Consider the following 27,788-nt stretch of genomic DNA (forward strand, 5'->3'; position numbering starts at 1 on the left):
TTCATCTATTTTGATAATTATCTGCTCCAAAATGATGCACGCATATACGAGTCTATCGCTATCCTTTTCATTTCCAAGAACAAATAGCATGCGCACTCTCTTCTTTTCACTGGACGGACTTCAAACAGCTGCTATGCTGTGTCCTCACTCGAAGCAATATTTAACTTTTTAAAATTCGACAACCGGGATTCTGGACTGATTTTCCGCAGGCAACCCTATACCACCGTGTTCATAATAAAATAATCTTTAATCATATTGATTTTGATTAAATAGTCAGACCGTTGCAAAATGCTAGTATAGATTGACCTGTTTATACCTGGCAACCGAGAGTTGTGACCGGAAAAAAATAGGCAACCTAACGTTTGCACATTCTATGGGCTTCATACTTTCGATTGGTATAGAATTTATCTAATAAGCAAACCGGTGAAATGTTCGAAAAAAAAATTTTTTTCAATTATTAATTAAACCTACTCTGGACTAAAATTTGTTAGGCAACCCATATGTGATATATTCATTGACATGTTAAATTAAATATAAAATACGTTTTATCAAATAAGCATCTCGGTGAAGGTCGTTCTATATCGGGATCCTATACTAGAAGATACAATGAGAGCTATAGAAGAAAACAGGATGATATGATTTTTGAAAACTCCGAAAGAAAATTCTATAGAATGTTAAACAATAATATGTCAGCAACACCAGGAAGTTATCCAACCGTCGAGGATTTTGAGAATTTTTGGACAGATCAACTGGCTACACCAACCCCCTACAACTCCCAGGCTGATTGGATAAGAAGTGAAGAGAAATCCTGTGAGACAATAGAACAAATGCCGCAGAACGCAGTTTCTCTAGAAGAATTCCATGAAATATTGAAAAACACACACAATTGGAAATCACCCGGCCCAGATGGAATCCACAACTTTTGGTTGAAAAAATTTTGGTGTATACACGGCAGGCTAGTTGAAACCATAAATGGTGTTATGAGTAATCCAACGGAAATGCCAAATTTTTAACAGCAGGGACCACTTACCTCTTACCGAAGGATATGTAACACACAGCGGATCCATCAAAATACAGACCAATTACATGTCTACCAACAGTATATAAAATCATCACATCATGTATAGCATCTTGTATCTACAAACATTGCGAGACAAATAACATAATGACCGCACAGCAGAAAGGATGTTCCAAGAATGCACTAGGATCGAAGGAACTGCTGATAATAGATTCCATCATATGCAACCAAGCTTTCAAAAAACACAGAAATCTTTTTATGACATATTTTGACTATAAGAAGGCCTTCGACTCTATTCCACATGGGTGGCTGACAAAAATTTTGGAAATATACAAGATCGATCCAATTACAATAAACTTTCTGAAGTATGCAATGTGCAACTGGAGAACTAATATCGAACTCTCTACGGCGAACATAACTACTAAAGATATTCCAATAAAAAGGGGAATTTTCCAAGGAGATTCGTTGAGTCCTTTATGGTTCTGCTTGGCGCTGAACCCCCTTTCTAAACAACTGAATGCTACTGAAAAAGGTTTCAATGTCAAAGGAAACAGAAATACTATTGCACTCAATCATTTGCTTTACATGGATGACCTAAAACTTATAACAGGCAACAAAAACCACTTGCAAATTATGGTCAAACTGGTGGAAAATTTTTCGGAAGACGTGGGGATGAAATTCGGATTGAACAAGTGTCGTACTATTAGCGTAGTGCGTGGAAAAATCCAAGATGAACCGATAGCTCTCTCCAATGGACAGGAGATAGAAGCAATGAAATGGGACGATCTTTATAAATACCTAGGAATGAAATAAAACCGACGAATAAACCATCAAAGAATGAAGGAAGACTTCCATTTGAAAAAATGAAGTTGCATGCAATATGTTGCCCACCCTGTATATATTTAATTTTCTGAAATCATTTTAGAAAACACTAGTCGATTTCATGAAACTTTTGTTGAAAACATTTTTTTGTACCTCTTTTAGTAACAAAGTTAAAGGGGGGGTCAAATTATGGTGAAAAACCCGGTACCTATTTTCAAACCAATCCTTAATTTCTAATTTTAGGTTCAAAGCTTAATACGATCTACCTCATTTCAAGAGAAAATTAATGTAATCAAAAAAGGCATCAATTGAAATATTTTTAATGCCTCTTGAAATCAAAAATTCCTATCCCACCGAATTTGGCGTACTTCTTTTCTTCTTTTTTATGTTAATATTATTGTAATCTATGGTCCACAGTTCGCACCCTTTTCTCCGTCTACCTAGGAGGTGCCAAAGGTTATGTACCGGTGCATTCGGTTGACATTTACCGAACGCAGAAAAGTGCAGACGGTGCGAAAAGTGTGATTTGCCGAAAGCTTAGGGAGCTTAAGGTGGGAATGGTGCGAACGGTGTGACATATACCGAAAGCAGTAAATGAGACACCATCAGGTTATGTCCATAAAAAAAATAATGATCAGGTTATGTAATAAGTCATATGTTTCGGAGTTTTGAGTTGCTCAGAACCATAGACCTAATGTCAAATTGATATTAGGTCTATGCGCAAAACCCTGCTTAAAACTAATCGGGAAAATAAACGTCCGAATTTTCCTGTTTAGTGTAACCGGTGATTAGGCCACAATCACATTAAACGTCATTTGACAGATGGTGCAAAAGAAATCAGGACGTAATCAATGTTTAAATTTTTAAGAACCGATTAGGCAAATGGTGCAACTGGTCCTAAGAATTCAGTGGTGTTTATGCACTCTCTTCTTAGTTCTTAGTAATGGAATGCGCACATGCTCGAACTACTTTTTATTTGTTCTGTACTTTGATGTTTGACATTGATATTGATTGTGAAAAAATTAAATTTGATTTTTTCAAATACAGCTAATACTTTTCATCGATAAACACGAATAACGGAACATAATATGATAGAAACTGGTACTCGTTAATATTGAAATTCTATACGAAGCACGCGCATTTCTATATTTTACCTAAGCCCTTAGTTCTTAGTTAAAAGTTGGTCAACTTTCTAGTACTAGTGTTAGTTCTTAGGTAAAGTGCATAAACGACCTCATTGATTTGTTAGCGTTCAATTCTTATGGTGGGTTTATGCACCATTCCTTAGAACTAAGACTAAACCTAAGAACTAAGGATTGAACGCTAACAAATCAATGAGGGCGTTTATGCACTTTACCTAAGAACTAACACTAGCACTAGAAAGTTTACCAACTTTCAACTAATGGTGGGTTTATGCACCATTCCTAAGAACTAAGAATTGAACGCTAACAAATCAATGAGGGCGTTTATGCACTTCACCTAAGAACTAACACTAACACTAGAAAGTTGACCAACTAAGAACTAATGGCTTAGGTAAAATATATAAGTGCGCGTGCACCGCATAGAATTTCAATATTAACGAGTACCAGTTTCTTTTGTTTTATGTTCCGTTATTCGTGGTTTTTGATGAAAAGTATTAGGTGTATCTGTGAGGTATTTTTGGGTATTTTAATTATGGATAATACAGGAAAAGAAAATTAATTAAATGCTTCAAATTGAACATGTAATCTCTTTCGCAATTGTACATCTACTAACCATAGACCTATAATAACATAGACTAGCCCTCACGTGGCTTCTACTCGCTTCGCTCTGCGGACTATTGAAGAGAGAGGTGTTGTGAAGGAAGGAAGTAGAAAGGCAGAAAATGCGAATTTACTAAGGGAATAGCGCGTTTTTAATTTTTTTTTTTGGAGAAATATTGAGTTTTTCGCATTAGTTGATTATTGAAATAGCTAAATGGCTATAGGAATGAAGCGTTTTTAATTTTTTTAATGAGAAATATTAAGTTATTCGGATGGAAAAAGAATTGAAATAGCTTGATATGGCTATGGGAATAACGCGCTTTTAATTTTTTTTTAGGAAAAATATTGAGATATTCAGATGAGAATAGTATTGAAATAGCTAAATGAATCATATTTAGGACTTGTATGGTACAGATTTTCATATTATCTAAAATTTCTTTCAGAAAAAGATGAATTTTATTAAGTGCTACCTGAAAGAAAAGATTTTTTAATTTCTATTCCAGGGTTTTTAGATAGTTCAGTATATCAATAATATTATAGATAAATTTATATTCAATATAATGTAGTTACAAGTGTAACTGAGCTTTAGGAAATACAAAATTTGTGATAAGTAAAAACACAAAAGAAAATTTATAAAATTTATAAAATTTTTAAAATTTTATATCTTTTATCTTCAGAAAAAATAGCTGAAATATTTTTAGAAATAGACTGAGGAAATGAAATAGTGAGTGTTATTTAGAATAAAAGTGCCATATTTTTCCTATCAAAGGACAAATTCAGCCTTAAGTTCCAAAAGTATACATCTTCCTCTATACTCAAACGGTTTAAAAAAGTACTGCAAATTTTATACATGGGTTTATTATATTACCTTTTATCATCAAATATGCAAGCGCATATGGAAAAAAAAAACATAATAAATATCAATATAAACAAATTATGATTAACATCCTACGAAAAGATTCAAATCAGGGCTTCGAAACTGGAATAACATGGTCAAAAATTCAAAACTCCGTATTTATGAATGTCAGGAATTTGCTGTATAGTATTCATTATTATTTTAGTAACACATGTTCTCAATATCATAATTGTATGGCTCCTTCCTTCAAAACTTTGGTTCCATATAGGGATTGACATAATAGTCCTCTGTCAGAAGGTTTTTTAGACTTTACTCCATATTTCCATTACCCATTCAATTCAATTTCTCGGAAACCTGTGAAAATATTCAATAAATAAACGATAAATCCCTTCTTGTTTTCTTACCTATGAAATGTCACGTCCAACCCTTTTTTGGATATAACAACACAATTATAATTTACCCTTGAAGCAGAGATATTTAAAATTGTTTATTAGTACTGAAATAAGCACCAGAACACCAACAAACACTCAGTAAATTGTTTAAAAATCAGTAATCACCACAAGAAAACACATACAATCAGTTCAGAAAACCAATGTTTTGCCTTTAAACTTCCATCCTTGTCACAATACACCGATATCAATGGTCTCTCTCTAACGCCCAGTCCATGTTATTATAGGTCTATACTACTATTTTCTACATATTTACTGGTCGGTCTATATAACAAAGCATCAAATTTGGTCCTATAATTTCTGCCAAACATTAGTTGAGCTGGGCTCACTCCAGTAGTAGAGTGCTTAGTAGTACGGTAATCTAATAGAAATCTTGAAAGGACTATATTTGTATCCAGAGGGGTGTTCTCCGAAAATGACCTCTTGAGACATTTTTTGATAGTTTTGACAGAATTTTCCGCAGCACCATTTGATTGTGGATGAAAGGGCGGACTAGTAACATGGGAGATATTGTTATTCTTTAAAAAATCCGGGAATTCGGTCGAAGTGAAACGAGAAGCGTTATCAGAAAAAATTGTTCCAGGCAAAACAACAAATCAAGCAAAAGATTGTCTTAAAAATTTTATAGTCATTTGTGCACTAGTTGATGTAGATTCAAAAACTTCAAGCTATTTAGAATGAGCATCAAGAACAACCAGGTAATGCTTATTCTTAATAGGTCCCAAAAAATCGATATGCAATCTTTGCCACACTTCTTTCGACTATTTCCATCCCGCCAAGGGAACTTTGGGAGGATTACTAGAATTTTTTGAACAGCCAATACATTTTTTTACTAAATTTTCAATGTCTTTATCGAGGTTAGGCCACCAAAAATGAGATCTTGCAATACTTTTCATTTTTACGATATCTAAATGACTTAAATGTAAATTCTCAAGAAATTTCTGACGCAATTTGAGGGAACTCTAATCTTGTGGTTCCAAAACAAACATTTATCAGACATGGCAAATTCTGATCGTCTTGAAAAATAAGGTCAGAGATTTGGATCATCTATATAATTTGGCCAATCCTTGATCATGAAAGTCTTAATTTTACCCAATTTAACATCCATTATTGTTTCTTTTTGAACTTCTTCAAAATTTATAGGAAAAATATAACTTTTGCTAAGAAATTTCAATGAGGTAAATCAATATCACTTTGGAATGTGTTTTGTGTTGAATTTTCAGCCAACATTCTAGACAGAGCATCTGCATTATTATCTGAAGATTTGAAATATTCAATTTCATAATCATAATTTGAAAGAATAACTGCCGAACATCTAAGTCTGTTCGCTGAAAATTGAGGAATGGATTTTTTATTTCCAAAAATTGCCATCAAAGGCTCATTATCCGTAACAAGAGTAAAATTTTTTTGCATATGGTGAAATTTTATTACTCCGAAAATTATAGCAAATCCCTCACGTTCTATTTGTGAATAATTTTTTTCAGCCCTAGTTAATGACTTTGAGGCATAAGCAATAGGTCTTTCAGCTCCTGAAGGATAAGTATGACTCAATATAGCCCCGATACCATGAGGACTAGCATCTATCGTCAATTTAATTTTCAAATTTGGATTAAAATGAACCAAAATTTCTGTTGATTTCAACAGATATTTAATATTTTTTACAACTTTTCGTCCATTCCCCCTTTGCATCCTTCTGAAGTAATTGATGTCTTTTAGTTCAAGGTTGATAGTGCCTTTATTGAATTTGCCTAAGCCTTCATAAAAAACTTCAGGAAATTCGCCAATTAAACATTTAGTCTTGCCATCCACATTTCCATCTATAAATTTTAAAATAGAAAAAACCAATATTATATGACTTCATAAAATCTCCTCTCAAAATTGGTGTACCACCGTTTTTCATAACGTAAAAATTTATTTTATTCACAACATTTTTATATTTCACATTTAATGGTAATATGCCCAATGGTTGAACTCTAGTTCCGTTATAAAAGTATACAGACTTATTAGATGGTTCTAACTTGCACGTTTTTTTTTTCATTTTTGCTCAAACAATTTTTCTGATATACAAGAAATACTAGCTCTTGAATCGATTTGACAAAAGAGAATTATCGATTCTATCATTATATCGATTTGAAAAGAAATATTTTCATTCAGAACATATAATGAAAAATCATCTGTTTTATCGGAATTTTCATTAGTATCATTGTTTATATAATTATGTTGATTTTTGCTTTTTCTACTGAAACAAACATTCGAAAGATGACCTTTCTTCCTACAAATATTACAAAAATTATCTTTCAAAAAGCACTTATCTTTGGTGTGTGCCTCTTTTTCCCACAACAGGAGCATCCCTGTTGTTTTGAGCTCCATGAGGAATGATCTGCAACGTCGTGTCTCTGCTGACCTGCGCTAGTACCACCGGCATTTCCACCTCCTTGCCTGATTGGTGACCTACCCTGTCGTTGCTGCGGTTGCGTATAAGGTTGATCGGTCTTCATGGATTGCGACATCTGGTAACTCTGGGATGCCACCATTTTGTTTTCTGCTACGGTGATCGCTTGCTCAAATGTGATATTTTTGTCTTCTTCAAAGAGTCTGTCCATAATCATCCCTTTTCCAAAACCACAGACAAAACGATCCTGCAAATAAATGTCCAATTCAGCCCCAAACTCGCAAGAGATTGCCAAACACCTTAACGATGCAGCCCACTCACGAACAGATTCTTCTCGCTCCTTTCTTGAAACGAATAATTTGAAGCGTTCAGCCAACACTTATTTCTTCGGTTGAAAATGTTCATAATAATAATAATAATAATAAAGTTTATTTCATAAATAAACACTTTACATCACGGAGGTACATGAGGTATGACTTGTATGTCAACTGTATCAGTACATCAAACGTTTTTGCTTCCGGCAATGCTGGACTACATATGCTGAAGATTATTTTATACGATTCCTCGTCTACATGTTGGGAAATATTATTTGCACTGAAATAATTTCTTAGCCTGGCTTTGTAAATATTCAAGTCAGCTGAAATTTTCGTAGCTGACCGATGAAAGACGTGGACGCTGCTTGATCTCCCGGCATGATGAGCACGTGTTTCACTAATAAAGTTCACTTCACATGAAATAATATTTCGAATTCGGTGAATCTTCTAAATACGATGATTTCACACTATAATGTCCGTTATCCTAGTCGCCACTGAGGTATTTTGGGTATTTTAATTATGAATAATACAGGAAAAGAAAATTAACTAAATGCTTTAAATTATACATGTAATATCTTTCGAGCACGTGCGCATGTCTTAACTAAGAACTAACAAGAGGGTACATAAACGCCACTGAATTCTTAGGTTTAGTTCTTAGTTCGTTGTTCTTAGTCCTTAACTCTTGGAATGGTGCATAAACCCACCATTAGTCCCTATGTTTAGTCTTATTTCTTAGGAATGGTGCATAAACCCACCATCATATGTTTCGACGTTTTGTGTTGCGCAGAACCATAGACCTGATATCTAATAATATGAGGTCTATGCGCACAACCCTGTTTGAAACTAATCGAGAAAAACGTCCAAATTTTCCTGTTTAGTGTAACCGGTGATTAGGCCACATTAAACGTCATTTAAAACATGGTGCAAGATGAATCATAAAGTATTCAATGTTTAAATTTTTAATCAATGTTCAGGCGAATGGTGCTACTGGCCAATAGACTATCATTATATTCCATTCATTTCAATAGGAACTGGGTTGTTATTTATTGTGAAAGTTTGTAAAGTCTGAAATAAGCATTTCATTTTTAAACGGCGCCAGGCAGACAGCGGGAGTTCGAAAATTTTTGAAGAGCGTCACCTTACAGAACTCTGGTGAATCCGAGCACCAAAGCAATAGGTGAATATCTCAAAAAGTCTGAAACAAAATCGAATCAGTACACACCAGGGATTCTATGCATCTTAGTTATGATCATTATTATTAGTACTACAATTAGAGTTGAGGTAAATACCTATAAACCCAAATAAGCTTATATATAAAAAATCCAATGTACACTTCCCTAAAATAAAGATAAACATTAGTTTATCTTTACTAAAATAAAGATAAGATTTATCTTTACTAAAATAAAGATAAACATTAGTTTATCTTTATTTTAGGGAAGTGTACATTGGATTTTTTTATATATAAGCTTTTGGCGAGTCTGTCTCGAGCCAAGTTTAATGTACGCCCTCTCCCGAGGGGTATTGTGTTTCGTCCCGAGATCGCTGGTGGACTCATCGGTTAGGCTATCCAGCGATCTCTGCCTAAGACACACCTTCCCACACCATTGGGTGAGAAGTGAATCGGTTGCTTCGCGTCGACCCTTTTAAATACGCCGGGGCCGATGTTGTGTGGCGCATTACCACCATGGCGCCATCTCTGAGCAAACCGAGTCACTACAAGCTTATTTGGGTTTATAGGTATTTATAGATAAACATTAGTTTATCTTTATTTTAGGGAAGTGTACATTGGATTTTTTTATATATAAGCTAAGATTTTTTTTTATCATATTCATTCATTAGAATGAATATGATAAAAAAATATCGAATTATTTCAAATGTGGGTAACACATATTGGACACAAAAATTCAGCACTAACACAGCGAACATTTCTCCATCATTAAATTTAATCTGTATAACCTGTTTTTAAAGCTGTTGGTAGTAGAGCTATCGACCACGGAACTGGGAAGTCTGTTCCAGGATGAGAACACTCTGATGGGAAGGAACATGTGCCTTGGAATGGTCCGGAAATTCTCCTTCCTCAATTTAAAATTGTGACGTCGAAGATTACTGTTTTTGCAGAATATGGCTTCCACCTGAGGACCAAAAATTCCATGCATACACTTGTATGTGAATATCAGGTCACCTCTAGTGCGCAAATGTTGTCATGTTATTCAGACGAAGGCGGGTCTCATAATCAGGTCGGGCGATTCCATATGGGATTCTGGTATTCCATCTCTGGATAGACTCGAGAGAATTTATCTCACCAATAAGGGCAGTCCACCACACTGGACCAGCGTATTCCATGATAGGGCGTATGAAAGACTCATATATCAGTTTACAAATTGATCTGTCAGAGCCTCGGAAGAATCTCTGAACCAGGTAGGTAAGTTGACGGGCCTTAGCGGTAATTGAAGCAACATGGGTGGACCAGGTCAGATCGCTAGTTATGGTCAAGCCCAAATCACTTTGACTGGTGACAGGAGAGAGACAATAATCGTCCATTACATACGAAAGTCGCGGATTATTCCTGCCTATGTGCAGCACATGACACCTATCCAGGTTTAGTGGAAGCAACCATTCCCGACACCAAGCGGACAGCTTGTCAAAATCTCGCTGGAGAGTTGTGGGATTGAGAAGAGGAAAATTATAAATCTTGGTATCGTCCGCATGCATAGAACATGTCGATAAAAAAAACCAGGGAGATCAGAGGTATATAGAAGGAACAAAATGGGACCGAGAACCGATCCCTGAGGAACACCAATTTGAACATGCCACTCGGAAGATGAGTAAACACCACCAACCCTCACTCGAAAAGTTGTGTTGGTCAAAAACGCACGAATCCTCTCAAGAAGACCCCCTTTCAACCCCAAATGGTTCAGCTTATGAAGTAGACGTTTATGTGGAACACGGTCAAATGCTCTAGAAAAATCTAGATAGATCACATCAACTGGAACGTTCGCATCCCATGCCTTGGTCCAGTCGTTGAGACAACAAATTAGGTTAGTGAGGGCTGAACGGTGCGGTAGGAATCCGTGCTGTTGGTCGGGAAAAATCTTCCGAGTTGAGCAGAAATCAATCACCTGGTCACAAACTATTCTCTCCAAGACGCTAGACAGGACCGACAGCAGACTTATAGGTCTATAATTCAGTGGAGACAGCTTATCACCCCTCTTATAAATGGGTGTTACAGAAGCAGATCACCAATCAGGGCAAAGTGCAGCTGGAGAGAGATTTCCAAAATATAAGAAAAACCGAAAACGCCAAGACTCCAGAACAATTCCTCAACAAACGTGGCGAAAAACCGTCTCGGCCAGGGGAGCTATCCAACGAATTACCAATTACAAGAGCAGACAAACACGTAATACAAAGAAAAAATGAGCAATTTTTTGAAAGATAATATCACATGCAACGATTTTGCACGCTTCATTCCATGTTACGCTACTGGAATTTTTGAAGACGCGGTAATTTGTCAATTAATCGTATCATATCGTGTACTATCGGTCGGAGCGCAGATGCGCGTTTCTGGAGAGAATCTTCTGAAAGATTTTCAATGATTATTGAGACTTCAGCAAGAATAAGTACCTCAGATTTAGATTTCAGTCATTATTAATTTAATTTGAGACTCGGAATCTTATTTATCGGCGAGAATTGTGTCGGGATTCTCGCACCTCCCGTGGGATTAGAACGAAGAAACCTCCCGTGGGATTAGAACGAAGAAACCTCCCGTGGGATTAGAACAAAGAAAACCTTTCTTGGGATTGATAGATATCAAGAACTACTTCCTTGAGATACAGAATTTGGAATAGTACGTATGTTGGACCACTTTGGTTCCTGAATCTGGGAGAATACCTGCGAAATACCTGGCATTATCACATCAACTTCGTTGAATGGGGATTGGAGTACTATAGCTTCCTGATAAGAATTGGTGTTCAGAAGGCTGAAGATAATTTACGGAATAGGTTCCATCCTAGTAGTAGAGTAACTCATTTAAAATCGTTTTAAGTTAAGTTTCTATTTTATTATTTGTTTGGAGTGAAAAGGATCGATCATTGTATATTTTAATTTTATTAAATTTGTAAAAACCTGGGTAGGAGTTTTGTTGCCAAATAAGCCAAACCACCCCTAGAAATTAGTCCTTAGAGTCTCATGGGCAATTGTAACGTTACACACATACATAAAGACTAAACGTGACATGACGCTAACATTATTAAAACAAAACAACAAAATACTAAAGAATTTGATAGAGAAAGGATTCATATCAGAAATTGATCACAAAACATTAACAATACACAACACAGCAAAAGACCAAAAATATACGGATTACCCAAAACCCACAGAGAAGGAAATCCTTTACAACCAATAGTTTCTTATGTCCAATCTCCATTATACCATCTATCAAAATATTCAGCGGGACATACAACTGGCAACAATGAATACTATATATATAAAAGAACAATTAAATAAATTAAAAATTAACAAAAATAGAATAGAAGGCTCGATTTTAATTAATTGTTTATATTGTAAACTATCAATGTTATATGTTTTTTTTTTAATATAAAACTGATATATCAGTAACATCTATTCTCAGTATTCACCTCTTATAATGAAACACACACACTGTATATGATTCAATATATCAAAAGTATTTTTAGATTAGTAAACAAAATTAAACTTGTTAATCAACACAAAGTATCTTTATATTCTATACTGTATTTATTGTAGGGTGAAAAGAAACAAACTAACTATCATAGAAAGATGTTGAGTGAATTGGTTCGTGGTATAATTCCAACGAATTGGTGTCGTTATACTGTGCCAAAGGGATGTACCGTAATTCAATGGATCACAGATTTCAGTCAGAGGGTGAAACAGCTGCAGCAGGTTTCTGATTTGGTTTCTAGCTATGGTGCTAAAGAATTACAGGTTAATGAGAAAGTGACTGTGTTAGTATTCAATACATTTTTTTTTATTGTTTTTAGAGTTTTCCTGTATGGCTTGGAGGTTTATTGAATCCTGAAGCTTATATAACAGCCACAAGGCAGTGTGTTGCACAAGCAAATAGTTGGTCTCTTGAAGAATTACATTTGGATGTAACGATCACAGACTCTCACGATAAATCTACTATTCCCAGTGATAGTTTTGCTGTTACAGGTAATAAGAAATTTTGATTTTTCTCTACAATTTATGATATTTTGAAATAATTGTATGTCTCTTAGCACATAATGTTTTCTTCCAAAATAGAAATTCTAAATGGTTGTTGAAAGTAATATTGTCCTTTTTAATGGCAGCAATTTTATACAAGAATAAAATTTATTATGATACTGTATGCTATCAAAATTTCATATGCAATTACTGTGTTAGGCAAATCCACACCGGTGCAGAACTAATGGTGTAAAGTACGATACAATGTATCGTTTTTGGAATATTTTTATTCTGAGTAATAACAGATGATGGTAGGAAGTAATGATAAAATTATGTTTATATTGTTAATATAAACTTAATAAGTATGCATTATGTGAGAACTAACGGTGTAAAGTACGATACAATGTATCGTTTTTGGAATATTTTTATTCTGAGTAATAACAGATGATGGTAGGAAGTAATGATAAAATTATGTTTATATTGTTAATATAAAATTAATAAGTATGCATTATGCGAATGAAAAATTTTTGGTCGCCGAAATGAAACATCGTTAAAACGGGTAAATGTTGAAATTTTCCGAATCGATGGATTGGTAGAGGTGCAGCAAAGCTCTGATTCATGCCGCGATTTTAATCCTTTGAACTACACAGTTTGCTGTTGTTTTAATGAAGAAGTCTATGCTATCTATGGTAAATTCACGTCAAGAATTAGAAGACAAAACTTAACGTCACTTTAATGACTTCATAGCTGATCCCCAACCATTTAGAAGATAAATGGATTCTTTAGAAAAGGCTAGTGTATTGCTTCTTTATTTCTAAGAGTTACATGAAACTGCATTAAATTGTGTCAAAAGAAACATAGATCTTTAATTTAATTTGTATCCAGAAATTCTTGTATTGTATAGGGTTCTAAGTCAATAAGGTACTTCCTGAGTTCTCGCTTGAAGGTTTTGTGTGATCTTAGTCTTTGTAGCCTGTTGGGTAGATTATTGAAAAACTTGATACATCTATAGTGTGTTCCTTTTTCTGAGAGTGTAAGCCTATGAATTGGGTACATGATGTCGTTGGTTCTCGTTGGATAACTATGGCTTTTTTCAGTTTGGAATTCGCTGGTATATCAAGCACTCATATACGTATGAACCGTATATTGTGAGGATTTTGTGTTTCTTGAAGACTCCTCTACAACTTTCTTTAGCTTTCATTTTTGTAATGGATCTTATTGCTCTCTTTTGAATCACAAAAATATGCTGGATATCTGAGCTGGACCCCCAAAATACGATACCGTATTTTGCTATGGCTTCAAAGCAGGCATAATAAAAGGTCTTTGTTGTTGCCTCATTCATGTGGGATGATATACTTCTTAGAGCATATGTTGTTGAGTTTAATTTTCTCGACACATACCTCACGTGTTCCCCCCAATCTAGTAACTCGTCCAGGTAAACTCCAAGGAATTTTGAGGATCTTTCTAGCTGTTGTATGCTGTTTCCAAGGGTAATCTGTTCTGGTATTTCCGCCTTAATTTGTTTTGTCCTGAAGAGAATAGCTGTTGTTTTCTCCTTATTTAGAATGAGTTGATTGGTGTTGAACCATTTCTCAATCTTGATGAAATGTTGACTTGCCTTGTTTATGGTATTTTCTACTGTCTTTTCCCAGGATAAGATGTTTGTGTCATCGGCATATTGAGTTAGGAGGTATTCCGTATTCTCTTCCGTGTTGATTATTTGTAAGTTATTGGGATTCCCTTCGCATTCCACTTTCTTTCATTTCATGTTGTTCTGTTTGATAGTTCTCCAAGTCATTTACATAAATTATGAACAAGAAAGGACCCAATATACGTCCCTGCTCTATACTCAGTTTTTTCATAGCTATTTGTGAGAGCCCTTATATTCCATATTTTTCAACTGCAACATATTGTCTTCTTTCCTTCAGATAAGTTTCCAGCCATTTATATGCTTGACCCCGTACTCCGTACATCCAGAGTTTCTTCAATAAAATCTCGATATTTAGGCAGTCATATGCTTTATGATAGATCTAGAAGCATTTACAGTGCATAATTTCCTTTCTCTAGTTGGTTAATAATTGCTTGGATAAAGTTGTAAGTAGCTGTTGTTGTTGATTTGCCCTTTCGGTAGCCATGTTGGGTTGAGTTCAAGATTTTGCTGTTTAGGAAAAACTCTGTCAGTCTTTTATGCATTGTCAACTCAAATATTTTTGAGAAACTTTGTAGCAGGCTTATTGGTCTGTAGCTTTCAATATTTTCTGTGTCTCCTTTTTTGTAGATAGGCTTGATGACTGCCATTTTCAGCTGTTCAGGAAATATTCCGTTCTTCAAAGAGTTGATGATGTAGCAGAGAACTTTCTTGATCTTTCCAATGCTAGATTTCATAATGGATGCAGGTATTTCGTCTTGGCCGCAAGTATGTTTGTTTTTTATGAGTTTAAATAATTCCTCAATTTCTGTGGTTGTTGTTGGTCTAAGGTATATGCAGTGATTGTTTTTAACATTATTGCATTTGAACAGGAGTTTTGGTATGATAAGTTTTTAGTTAGCTCTGGTACTATTTGTAGGAGGTATTGGTTGAAGTTTTCAGCTATATCAGTTGCGTGACCTTCTAAGCCTATATTTGTTTTCTTTGACTTTCTTCCACTTACTTCATTACAGATTGACCAAATGCATTTGTTTTTGTTATCCGATGCTTTTATTCTTTCCTCGTAATATTTCTGACGTTATGTTCTTATCATGGTGTCATACTTTTTCTTTGCTTCCCTATACTGAAATTTAAATTCTTCACTTGCCTTTGAGAGGAATAATAGATGGTCTAACTTTTGTTTCATGTTTAAAACTTCCTTCGAGAAAACGGCAGTTTGTTTTTGGGAGTTCATATTCACTTTTATTCATGGAAATCATTGCTCAAATATATGTTTAAAAGTCGATATGAAGGAGTTCCATTGTTGGTTTACATTTGCTTTCGGTAAGTTGTAGACTTCTTCCCAGTTTTGATCTTGAAGAACTTTCTGGAAATCTTCTCTTTGATCGTTCCTGAAAAATATTCTGTAAAATTCTGATTTACTGCGTTCTTTTCGTTCACAAATGACTTTCTGGCCTGTATGATCTGAAATGTGATCTTCAAATATTTTTGCTTCTTTCACGTTACTGTTTGTGAAAATGTTATCAATTCAGCTAGGTTGTTTACTGACTCTTGTTGGTTCAAATATTGTCTCGTGTAGGTTATATATGCTTGCATTAGAGAAATCATTTCAGTTTTATTTTTTATGTTGGATAACATGTTGATATTGAAGTCTCCTGCTATGAAGATCATATTTTTGTTGTTAACATTTTCTCACACATTAGTTCCATTCTATCGAAAAAATTGTCTGCTTCCAGTGCAAGGTGAGATTGTTTCCTCTAATATTTTGCTGTTTATCGATGCAAATTCACATTCTCCTTTAATTGTTGATTTTTCTACATGGTGGTTCATCGAAAATTGTAGATTTTTTCTTATAAAGATGGCTACTCCTCCCTGCTCTCCTTTCTTGCGGCAGTAGCTAGTTGCTCATTTGAAGTTTGGTATTCCGACGTTTTGTAGTTCCTCCTCGCATTTCCAGTGTTCGGTCAGACAAAGGAAATTGCAGTCAGGGTTTTCTGATGTTATTTTGGCGAGTTTATTGATTGAGTTTCCAATTGATTGGAAATTTTGGTGAATTATACTGAAACTTTGGGTTGCGCGTGGTGTTATTATCTGTTGTTGTCTATGTTGTCCTGGCCTTTCTTTAAAAAATGCTGACCTCTTCTAAAGTCGAATCGTGAGAAGGCTATACCCACTGGCTAGAATTCATTTTTGTATACGTCCTCTTTGAGCTTCACTAGTAAACATTTGTAGTTTGTAGTCTTTACTTTTGTTTTTAGAGTTGTTACCGATAGTCTAAGATCCCGATATAGAACGACCTTCACCGAGATGCTTATTTGATAAAACGTATTTTATATTTAATTTAACATGTCAATGAATATATCACATATGGGTTGACTAACAAATTTTAGTCCAGAGTAGGTTTAATTAATAATTAAAAAAATTTTTTTTTTCGAACATTTCACCGGTTTGCTTATTAGATAAATTCTATACCAATCGAAAGTATGAAGCCCATAGAATGTGCAAACGTTAGGTTGCCTATTTTTTTCCGGTCACAACTCTCGGTTGCCAGGTATAAACAGGTCAATCTATACTAGCATTTTGCAACGGTCTGACTATTCAATCAAAATCAATATGATTAAAGATTATTTTATTATGAACACGGTGGTATAGGGTTGCCTGCGAAAAATCAGTCCAGAATCCCGGTTGTCGAATTTTAAAAATTTAAATATTGCTGCGAGTAAGGACACAGCATAGCAACTGTTTGAAGTCCGTCCAGTGAAAGAAAGAGAGTGCGCATGCTATTTGTTCTTGGAAATGAAAAGGATAGCGATAGACTCGTATACAGTGTGACCAGATTAGGAGAAATCTACTTTTTTAGTAGATTTTTCGCATTTTCATGGAGTTTTTAGTGGGAAGAAATCCTTTGGTAGATTTTACTAGATTTTGGTAGTTTTAAAAAATATAACCGAGGCGATTGGGAATATGGAACTTCGGATGTCTAGACTGTTTCTATGATTCAATTCATTGTTCATTCTCATTGAAGTTCTACGTTCTACGTGTTTCTAGAAGAACGTACCTACTTAAACATAATAAAATCATAAAACTTCTGTCGGCTGAGAATAAATACGAAGAATGATGGAATATCCGAAGGGTGCCTCATTGAAAAAGGTGGTGTGTAAACTTCCGTTGAAAATATACCATTATCTCACAGTTGGTATTCTATTCAGTGGAAAAAAAAATGTCTAACTGGAATTTCATCGACAAATTTGGGTGGCTGCATATTTCAGATTTCGAATTCCAAATGCAAGAGAATATTTAATTCCAAATCCAAGAGAATATTTTCGGCTATTAACCGCATCAAAACAAAAAATAGAAACAGATTTCCAAATAAAAATATAGCATTATTATAACATGCTAAAGAAGGACTTAAAGAGATAGGTGATTGTTGTCGTTTTCAACCTACAAAAAATATGCTCGATTCGATGGATAGTGAAAATTTATGTATGGATGTTAAAGACGATGATTTGACTGCAGATTGATACTGATTTTTCAATAATTTTTTTTTTGTTTGTTTTATGAGTGGTGGTGAATATGTATTTATTTTATTTATGAGTAGTAATTCATTTCTTTATTTAATGTTATTTTTATCTGAAAGATTTTAGTTTTTATTTCTATTTATATCCTTTTGTTTATTTAAATATATAAATTTGTTTGTTTATATTTGCTATTTTGATCCTATTTGTTTCTGTTCGGTTTTTTTTCTCCTTTTTTTTTGTCGTTCAAATTTTGAAATAAAATCTTGTTTTATTTTCGCATGAGATATCGCATTTTTATGAAAAATTATTCTGCCAAAGAAGACAGTGAGCACTTCTTAGAAAAAATAAAAGGCTTCGACTCCAACTCCATACCACCATGCTGGATATCCTTAATTCAAAAAATTTCACGAACTATTTTTGTAAATTCCATGTGGCTTGATGCAACGGATCCAATATGCGTGAAACTTCAGCCTGAGAACTGCGGTTGGTTCTTAGATGAATATTTTAAACCAGTAGGATTCATTGGGGATCATACACCTTTGAAGATAGAAGACATTGTCGAAAGAACTGAAACGGAGAGTGATGATGACGAAGAAGATTCAGAAGTTGGAGATCATAGTTATATGTCCGATGACTCGGAACCTGAATTATTTCAAAAATTTTTGTATTTATAATTTTTCATGAAAAACAGAAGTATTTTTTTAATTGTTGTTTTTCATTTTGTCGTCTAATAATAAAGATGAAATTTGCAAGATTAGTATTATATATGTATTACTATAACCTTCTTTTTTAGTAAAGATTCTTTAGTGTCACATAAAAAATATACACACATAAATAATTAATTGACTATTCCTCTATTTCAAAAATTATCTACTCCAAAATGATGCACGCATACACGAGTCTATCGCTATCCTTTTCATTTAGTGTCACATAAAAAATATACACACATAAATAATTAATGGATTAAAAAAAATCAAATAACAATTCATCTATTTTGATAATTATCTGCTCCAAAATAATGCACGCATATACGAGTCTATCGCTATCCTTTTCATTTCCAAGAACAAATAGCATGCGCACTCTCTTTCTTTCACTGGACGGACTTCAAACAGCTGCTATGCTGTGTCCTCACTCGCAGCAATATTTAACTTTTTAAAATTCGACAACCGGGATTCTGGACTGATTTTTCGCAGGCAACCCTATACCACCGTGTTCATAATAAAATAATCTTTTATCATATTGATTTTGATTAAATAGTCAGACCGTTGCAAAATGCTAGTATAGATTGACCTGTTTATACCTGGCAACCGAGAGTTGTGACCGGAAAAAAATAGGCAACCTAACGTTTGCACATTCTATGGGCTTCTACTTCCGATTGGTATAGAATTTATCTAATAAGCAAACCGGTGAAATGTTCGAAAAAAAAAATTTTTTTAATTATTAATTAAACCTACTCTGGACTAAAATTTGTTAGGCAACCCATATGTGATATATTCATTGACATGTTAAATTAAATATAAAATACGTTTTATCAAATAAGCATCTCGGTGAAGGTCGTTCTATATCGGGATCCTATACTACGAAATTTCTTCAATATTTGTTGCAGTCTTTTTATTTACATAGTATTTAATATATTTTTCTTCTACTGAGTTCCTAACTTTAGAGATGAACATCCAGATTTTTATGTCTGCCTTAGATGGTTTGATGGATTTGTAATTGTTACTTTTTTGTTGTGGATCTCCAGTTCCTAGTTCATTTTTCTATGTTTTCCTTCTTTTGTATACTACCTGCTAAAAGGTTTCCTTTTCCGTTGTAGGTTTATGTGTTATGTCTTTCTTTTTGGGTTGATTCTAAATTACTTAAAGGAATTGCAGTTTGAGTTTGTTTCGAATTGTTGTTTATTACGTTTTCTGCGGTGTTGAAGTTCACTGTTTTTGTTTTCTGGTCTGTATCCATTTTACGATGTTTCTCAATTACAGAATCAGAATATGTTTTGGCTTTGTTAATTTTTGAGTTATTCTCTTGTTTCTTGTTTATGTTCTTATCTTCCTGACATCTGACAGATTAGGATTCAGTCTTTGTTATGGTTTTTTCTTCATAACCTTCTATTTTTAGTTCTAGCTCTTTTATTCGCTGTAGAACTAGAAAATTGATGTGTTTCAAAATTTCATTTTTCTCCTCTGCCTCTTTGAGCAGTTTATCCGGGAAAAAAGCTTTGGTATTCACCAATACGTCATTTTTGGTTCCCCTGTCAGTATTTGGAATCCAAACAAATAAATTGTCATTCAAATTAGTATGGTGTCGTTGAAGGAATTGGCTTATTTTCATAAATAAGAGTATTTGAGGAACGATTTCGGTATTAATTGATAGACAGAAGGAACTTGGTTAATACCAGTAAGTTTGAATCCTGTATCATTCCCCAGATTTTGTAAAAAGCCGTGTTCATTAGTTGAACTTCAAGTTCGAACTTACTGGCATTAATCTCGTGCCTTCTGTCTATCAACTAATAGTAAAATCGTCCCTTAAATAATCTTATTTATTAAAATAAGCCAATTTCTTCAACGACAACGTACTAATTTGTAGTGTTGGGCATAATCGAATGTTTTCATTAATCGGTTATTCGATAATCGAGCATTTCAAAAATCGGATGTTTATTCGAATAAAAATCCTCGTATGCGACATGACCTTCAATGCGTTGAAAATGTTTAAATATCGTCGGCAATAGCCAAAGATTCCCGAATAAGTTGCGCTTAGTAATAAACTACACATTTTATCACTTGGTAGACATTTGGATCATTCAGTTACCGGGAACAATTCATTACTCAGCTGAATATGCATCTTCGGGAAATCACTCTGATGCCTGAGATTTATATCATTCATGAAATCTTTAAATTTTTTATTCCATTTACACCAATAATTAGGGAATACTTGAGTTTCTATTCCTAATTTATTCGAAACTGGAGTTGAAGTTTCATAAATTGTAAATAATATGCATTTGGCATGTCAGAGTGATCTCAACAAAATAATACATTTTCTGAATTGAAGGCAGAAAAGTACGAAGCCATTAATGAATTTTTAGAAACCCTTATTCATATAAAATAAAAGGGGATATGCTCTCATACATTTCAGTCTCTTTCAGTTCGAATGTTCCAACGAAAGTAATTTCATCTTGGAACGATTAATTATTTCCGAAAATAAAAATGCGTCCTGGAGACAAAAAGTCATTTGTTTGGAAATACTTCATCAAAGCTGATAATCAAGTGTCTGTGTGTCTATTTTGTGAAAAAATTTTCAAATATTTTGGAGGAACAACTAATCTTCATTTTTCCGTTTCAGTTTCTACCATTCAACGCCGATAAATTCAAATATACTACACCTCAGGTTTCAGTAAGGTGCTGCGAAATATTCCAAAAAAAAGATCACCCACATATTCTTCGCTCATCAAGTCCAAGTTATTTTGTTATTCGTTATTCCTAAATCCTAATTCTTTCTTATCCCATTCGATTCTTATGATCAACACGATTTAATTTACGAGCACGAGAATCGTAAATTAAATAATCGGAAACGTACACGAGGATTCCTCGTCAAGTAAGAGTAGATACAGCATATGAATAACGAAATCAAACGAAGACTTTCGAGATGCGAGTCTCCGCACCGAAGATTGAGTGCCGAGTGTTTAGCGATGCGAACATTTTGATGCTCGGATGTTACCGAGCATTTTAAAAATCGGTTAACCGAGTATTTCTATCCGAGGATGCCCATCACTACTAATTTGAATGACAATTTGTTTGTTTGGATTCCGAACACTGACAGAAGAACTAAAATGGCGTTGTGTGACGTCATCACTAATAGAGCGTATTGATTGTCGCTATCGGAGCTTTCTTCTGCGTTCGGTTTTCCGGCTAAAGTTTATTTTTTCTGTTGTTTGTATGTCGCTTTCGCAACACTTTTTTACTCTGCTTCCGCAACTAGGATGGTAGATGTTCTCGCATTTTTCGCATTTGAAAACATTTTTCAATGGTTTTCTGCAATATTTGCAATTTTCCACGAGAGCACTCGTATTCGCGTGTTTCTCGTTGGCGGCCATATTGAATTTGTAACTAGCCCCTTCAGCTTACAAAACATATTTGTATAAAATTTCAATACAATGTTGCTAGTGTTTACATTTTTTTACGAAAATTTTTCGCAAAGCAAACCCCGATTATTTTTCAGTTTTCTATCTATCCTAGAGATAGGGTCACCTTTTTTTGTATAAAGAGATTGACAGCTTATGTTTCAATAAGTGTATTGGCCACCTTCTTTCATCAGATTCTTAATTACTAGTAAACCTTTGTTAAGAAAATCCATTCAGTTGTATTTAATTTCTAAGAGAAATATCTTTGTTATAATTTTTCAAATTTCACATAATATAATATGCCTGAATTTAATATTTCCAAATATTTTTCTAGGTATCAAGCTTCAAGGTGCTCAATGTCGCAACAATCAACTATTACTCACATCGAGCATAATGGTTGAACTTCCAATAATGCTATTTTGTTGGATGAAATCTAATGATGACAGAAAAATCAGCCGTTTATCTTTACCAATTTATCTCAATTCTACTCGTACAGAATTGTTGTATACTGTTGATCTTAATATTGCACCAGGACAGGAACCCCATAGTTTCTATGAAAGAGGTGTTGCTTTGCTTACATCTACTTCACTTAATTAAACCACTTGAATAAGTTATGCTCTAAATATTGGAAATGATTTTATGATAATTTATTCAATTATATTATTGATAGGGAATTATTTAACAATAAAAACATTATCTTATTGTACACATTATCTAGAAATATCATTAGTCCAATAAATTCCACCAAATTTCTCTTTGGCAAATTTGAAATTTTTCTCCAAAGTTATATTTTGGAATTCATTAGTTAGGAGATAAGTTCCTGCGATTACTACAAGAAACAGAAGAACAAATATCAAGTATCATTCATAGGAGTACAGTAAACTTTCATTAACTATAAATATCAAGGGATCAAGATTTCTCTTCGAGTTGTAACTCGAAGAGAATCGCCTAAATCGAACATATTTATGTATATATGTAGTTCAATTTAGGCATAGCTCGAGAATTATACATTTTTTATTAAGTTCTACTCATAGAGGTAATGAGATACAGAGGTCAAATGAAAATTCGATTTCAGGGGTAAAGAATAGGGATATTTATTCTCTATAGTAGGCTTACATATTTGGATTGATTCACTGAAAAATGAATTGACATTAAATATATCAACAATTCAGTGTGTTGACAAATTCTAAAAATTTCAAGAAAATATCTGATGAAGTTTATTTAAGACTCCAAAACGTCAAATGAGTTAATTAATTCAAAGTAATATTTTCCACTTAATTTTAGGCAACATTTTTTTCAACAAATTTACTCCAGACAAATGAGTGCAAGAATGTACTCAGGAGTATTTCATTTAAATTTTTCAAGCCTGTTTCAAAAATTGGTATTGAAAATCCTAATAAGTTTTTCCTTAAAGCTCTAACCATCTGCGAGATCTCACAGAGCCCTAGAAGATTCGGGATGAAAAACATCCAACAAAAGATTTCCTACAGATTAAAAAAAAAAACCTATAAGAGGGAACACCACCACATGGCTGCTCAGTTCAAAACTAATGGAGGATTATTCTTACAAATCTCCTATTTTTTTGAGGGTTTCCTCCTAATTTATTTAAACAGTAATCTACAGTAAGAGAATATTTTTAGTTTGCGAATGAAAAAAAGTTGGTAACATATCGAAAACAAGTAACCTGAAAATAACAATTGACAGCTAACTCAAATGAATAATCATAATCATAATTTATTATAAATAAAATAAAACGAAGTAATTTCCACTACATAATTTATTATTCTCTATATAAAGATATAGGAAGACAATACAATAATTACATTATAGACTTAATTAAATAGGAATCATGTAAAAATATCACTGTCTAAAAATTCCTGCACACTATAGAAAGCAGTCTTCAACAGCATCTTTTTCATCTCCAGACTGAATCGCTTTTCATCCAACCTCTTGAAAGCATTTGGAACTTTATTATAAAAAACAGGACCCCAATGGTCAATGAACTTTTGGGATGAGGTAAGTCGATGGTAAGGTATTTCTAGAGCAGATTTATTTCTTGTGTTGAAAGCATGTCTGTTCATATTTCTTGGAAACTGTTCAATATTCTGGTGAACATATTTTAAACAGGCTAGGATATACATGCTTGATATTGTAAGGATTCTTCCATGATACAAATGAACTCCTACAGCTGTCTCTGGCTTGAAGGCCGCAAAGTGTTCTAATTGCCCTCTTTTGCAGCCTAAAAACTCTAGATGCTTCCGATGTTCCCCCCCAAAAAACTATCCCATATGAGGCCAAAGAATGGAAATTAGCGAAATACGCTAACCTAGCTATCTCGTCTGAAGTGCACATTTTTATCCTACGAATCGAAAAAAGTGCCGCTGACAACTTTCGGGTTAAGACATCTACATGGGTTTTCCAACCCAACTTACTCTCCAGATGTAGTCCGAGTAACTTAATAGAGGATACTTGTTGAGTTGCATGTGAAAGCGAAACTTGTTGAGTTTTTGAATCGTTCAATTTTAACCTATTTGCCTGAAACCATTCTTTTATCCTCTCCAACACAAAATTCACCCTCTCACGAATCTCTTTCGGGTTTGAACCCTTAACCAACACAGAGGTATCATCAGCATACAAGGTGATCCCATAACATTCCATACTATCTATGATATCATTGATGAAAATGAGGAATAACATCGGTCCCAGGACAGAACCCTGCGGCACTCCCTTACCAATGTCTCCGACAGCCGACCTTCGATCCATCCACGCAACCTGTTGCCTTCTGTTAGCCAAATATGAAGATATCAGATCGAGTGATATCCCTCTTAACACCATAATATTCTAGCTTCTCGAGTAAAATGTCATGATCGACGGTGTCAAAAGCCTTTGTCAAGTCGAGGCAGATCAATTCAACTATTTCATGATTATCCCAAGCAGTAGTAGTCTTCTTAATAACTTCCCATATTGCCGATATGACTGATTTTCCCTTCCTGAAACCATGTTGATGTTTCGAGAAAATGTTATTTTTATCAAAGAACCCAACCAATCTTTTCTTTATTATGATCTCAAATACTTTAGATAGAGATGGCAATATTGATATGGGTCTATAATTTTGAGGTAGGTTTATATTTCCTCCTTTATAGATAGGAACCACTAGGGCTCTCTTCGTTCGAAAAGGAACGCACATGCTCAAAATCTTTCTATTTACCTGTTTACGACTCTAACTTACCCCCTTTAAGCTAGCAGAACCACTTTCGGATTTTTGATTTTTTTAAGGCCATAATTTTAAACTTATGTATAACCTAATTCACAAATTTTTTGCTCCTAAATTGTCGGAGAAATCGCGGATTTTGCTAGTTTAACGTTGAGCTAGCAGAACCACCTAGCTAATTGATTTCTTATGGAAAATCTGATTACACCAAAAATACACCCATATTTCTGAATTTACGTTCTTTCAAAAAAACCCTGGGTTCTGCTAGCTTTAGGGTTAAGCTAGCAGAACCCAATCGTAAATAAAATGCCCAGAATAATTTAACTAATTCAATAGCCTATTACGAAAATTTTGCTTCTCATATTACTGAGATCTCATGAGTTCTACCTCTACATTCATCCCATACGGACAGTACGTGAAAAATGCAAATCACATATGAATATAGAAAAAATGATGATGGCATAATTTTAGGCTTAATTCAAACTAATTTATTACCCTATTACGAAATATTTTGCTCCTCAGATAACCGAGATCTCATGTGTACTACTAGATTCCCATACCGGCAGTACGTTCAAAAAGTAAATCGAATATATATATGGAACTGGAGCTTAATCCTTGCAGACGATCAGATGAATGCTGTGTAGTCTACCTTTCTCTCAATTGTTAAGACTGCTATTGCATCCAGTACGTATACAAAACAAGTTAAGTTTAATCCTGTGAGACCCTGGATTGATGATCATATTTTGGCACTAGTGACAAGAAAGAAATCTCTCTGGCAGAGACTCTTGAGAACCAGTGCTGATTCGGACTACATAAATCATCGTAACCTTTCCAACTTCGTCAGTAAGGAAATCAAGTCATCCAAGGCAGCATTTGAGAATAATTTGGTCTCGTCCAGGAATCCTAAACGGATCTTTAAATACGTAAGATCCTTCCTCAATTCTAAGGTTGGGGCACCGATTGTTAGAAGGCTTGATGGTAACATGTGTGGGAGTCCTGTGGAGTCGGCGGATGTACTCGCTGATATCTTCTCTTCAGCTTTCACCTCAGAGCCACCTGGACCTATCCCGACTTGTCAAACAGAACGGTCTATTCCTGAGATGTCACATGTTTCGATTGATGAAGAAACCATTGAGAAATACCTCTTGGAAATAAAAGTTGATACCTCTCCTAGACGTGATGGTTTTACCTCACGTTTACTTAAATATTGTGCTAAGGCTATGGAGGTGCTTTTATCCATCATATTCTCATAGTCTCATTCCGAGACTCTTGTCTTCCATGTGACTGGCTGTCTGCCACTGTTACGCCAATTTTCAAGAAGGGTGATAAGCTCTCACCACTGAACTATCGTCCAATAAGTCTAGTCTCATCAGTCGCCAAAGTTCTAGAACGCATAATCTGTGACCAACTTATCAAATTTGCTATGGAACACTCTATCATACCGCGGGAGCAACACGGTTTTATTCCCGGCCGCTCCACTCTCACTAATCTTCTAACATATCTGTCTGCTTGGACTGAGTTGTACGACCGCGGCATTCCGGTGGACGTTTTGTATCTTGACTTTTCTAAAGCCTTTGACCGGGTTCCACACAGGCGTCTCATTTCGAAGTTGGAGCATCTCGGCGTTCGAGGAAATCTCCTGAGCTGGATTTCAGCTTTTTTATCCAACAGAACATTTCGTGTGAAAGTGGGTGATGCTTTATCTTCATCCAACAGAACAGTTGGGTCAGGCGTGCCGCAGGGATCGGTTCTTGGGAACATTCTCTTTCTCCTGTACACATCCGATCTGCCACGTATTTTAAAATCCCCTTGCCTCCTCTTCGCGGATGACACGAAGTTGTACAACAACCCTCTTTCATCGTATAGCACTCTTCAGGAGGATTTAGACCGGTTGGTTCAGTGGTGTTCTGATTGGTTGTTGCCTTTGAATATTGATAAGTGCTCAGTTCTACCCATCTTTTCACTAACGTCTTGATGGTAAAACCCTTTCTTCTGTTTCGCATCAGTGTGACCTTGGCGTGACTGTCACGACCGACCTTTCGTGGTCCAAACATATTGCGCATATTACTAGCAAGGCAAAGCAGACTGCTTTCATTCTTTCAAAATCTTTTAACGGCTGTAACAATGCTACGCTCAGTAAACTAATAAAATATTATGTGCGACCTATTCTGGAATATGCAGGACCAGTGTGGTGGCCTTCATCTCGAGCGGACGCAGATCTTCTGGAGTCGGTTCAACGGTGGGTAACTCGATTTCCATATGGACCCATTAGACCTTCTTATGAAGAAAGACTGCAACTCTTCAGTTTGCCAAACTTTGAAGACAGGAGAACAAGAGGCGATATCATTTTTACCTTCAAAGCCCTTCGCAATCATTTTGGCGACGATATCCGTCGCTTGTTTTCCAGAAACCACAATCACCTTAGGGACCATTCACTTAAGCTTAGGAGAGAACAGTTCCGCACGCCTCAGAGACAGCAGTTCCTCACAAATAGGGTGTTCCACGAGAATAATACGTCCTAATTTT

At 34.8% G+C, this 27,788-nt stretch overlaps 1 protein-coding gene across 1 annotated transcript in view; it reads left to right on the plus strand.

Moving 5' to 3' along the window:
- LOC123675346 (dynein heavy chain, cytoplasmic) overlaps nucleotides 1–22,764 on the plus strand; it is a 263,591-nt gene extending 240,827 nt beyond the window's left edge. Inside the window, exons 36-38 of the mRNA XM_045610709.1 lie at nucleotides 12,355–12,552; nucleotides 12,609–12,780; nucleotides 22,386–22,764. Of these exons, the coding sequence (XP_045466665.1) occupies nucleotides 12,355–12,552; nucleotides 12,609–12,780; nucleotides 22,386–22,648 (633 nt within the window). The 3' untranslated portion in view covers nucleotides 22,649–22,764. The remainder of the gene's footprint in view (nucleotides 1–12,354; nucleotides 12,553–12,608; nucleotides 12,781–22,385) is intronic.
- The last annotated feature ends 5,024 nt before the right edge of the window (nucleotides 22,765–27,788 follow it).

The sequence above is a fragment of the Harmonia axyridis genome, chromosome 1 (assembly GCF_914767665.1).
Source record: "Harmonia axyridis chromosome 1, icHarAxyr1.1, whole genome shotgun sequence".
In the NCBI taxonomy this organism is placed as follows: domain Eukaryota; kingdom Metazoa; phylum Arthropoda; class Insecta; order Coleoptera; family Coccinellidae; genus Harmonia; species Harmonia axyridis.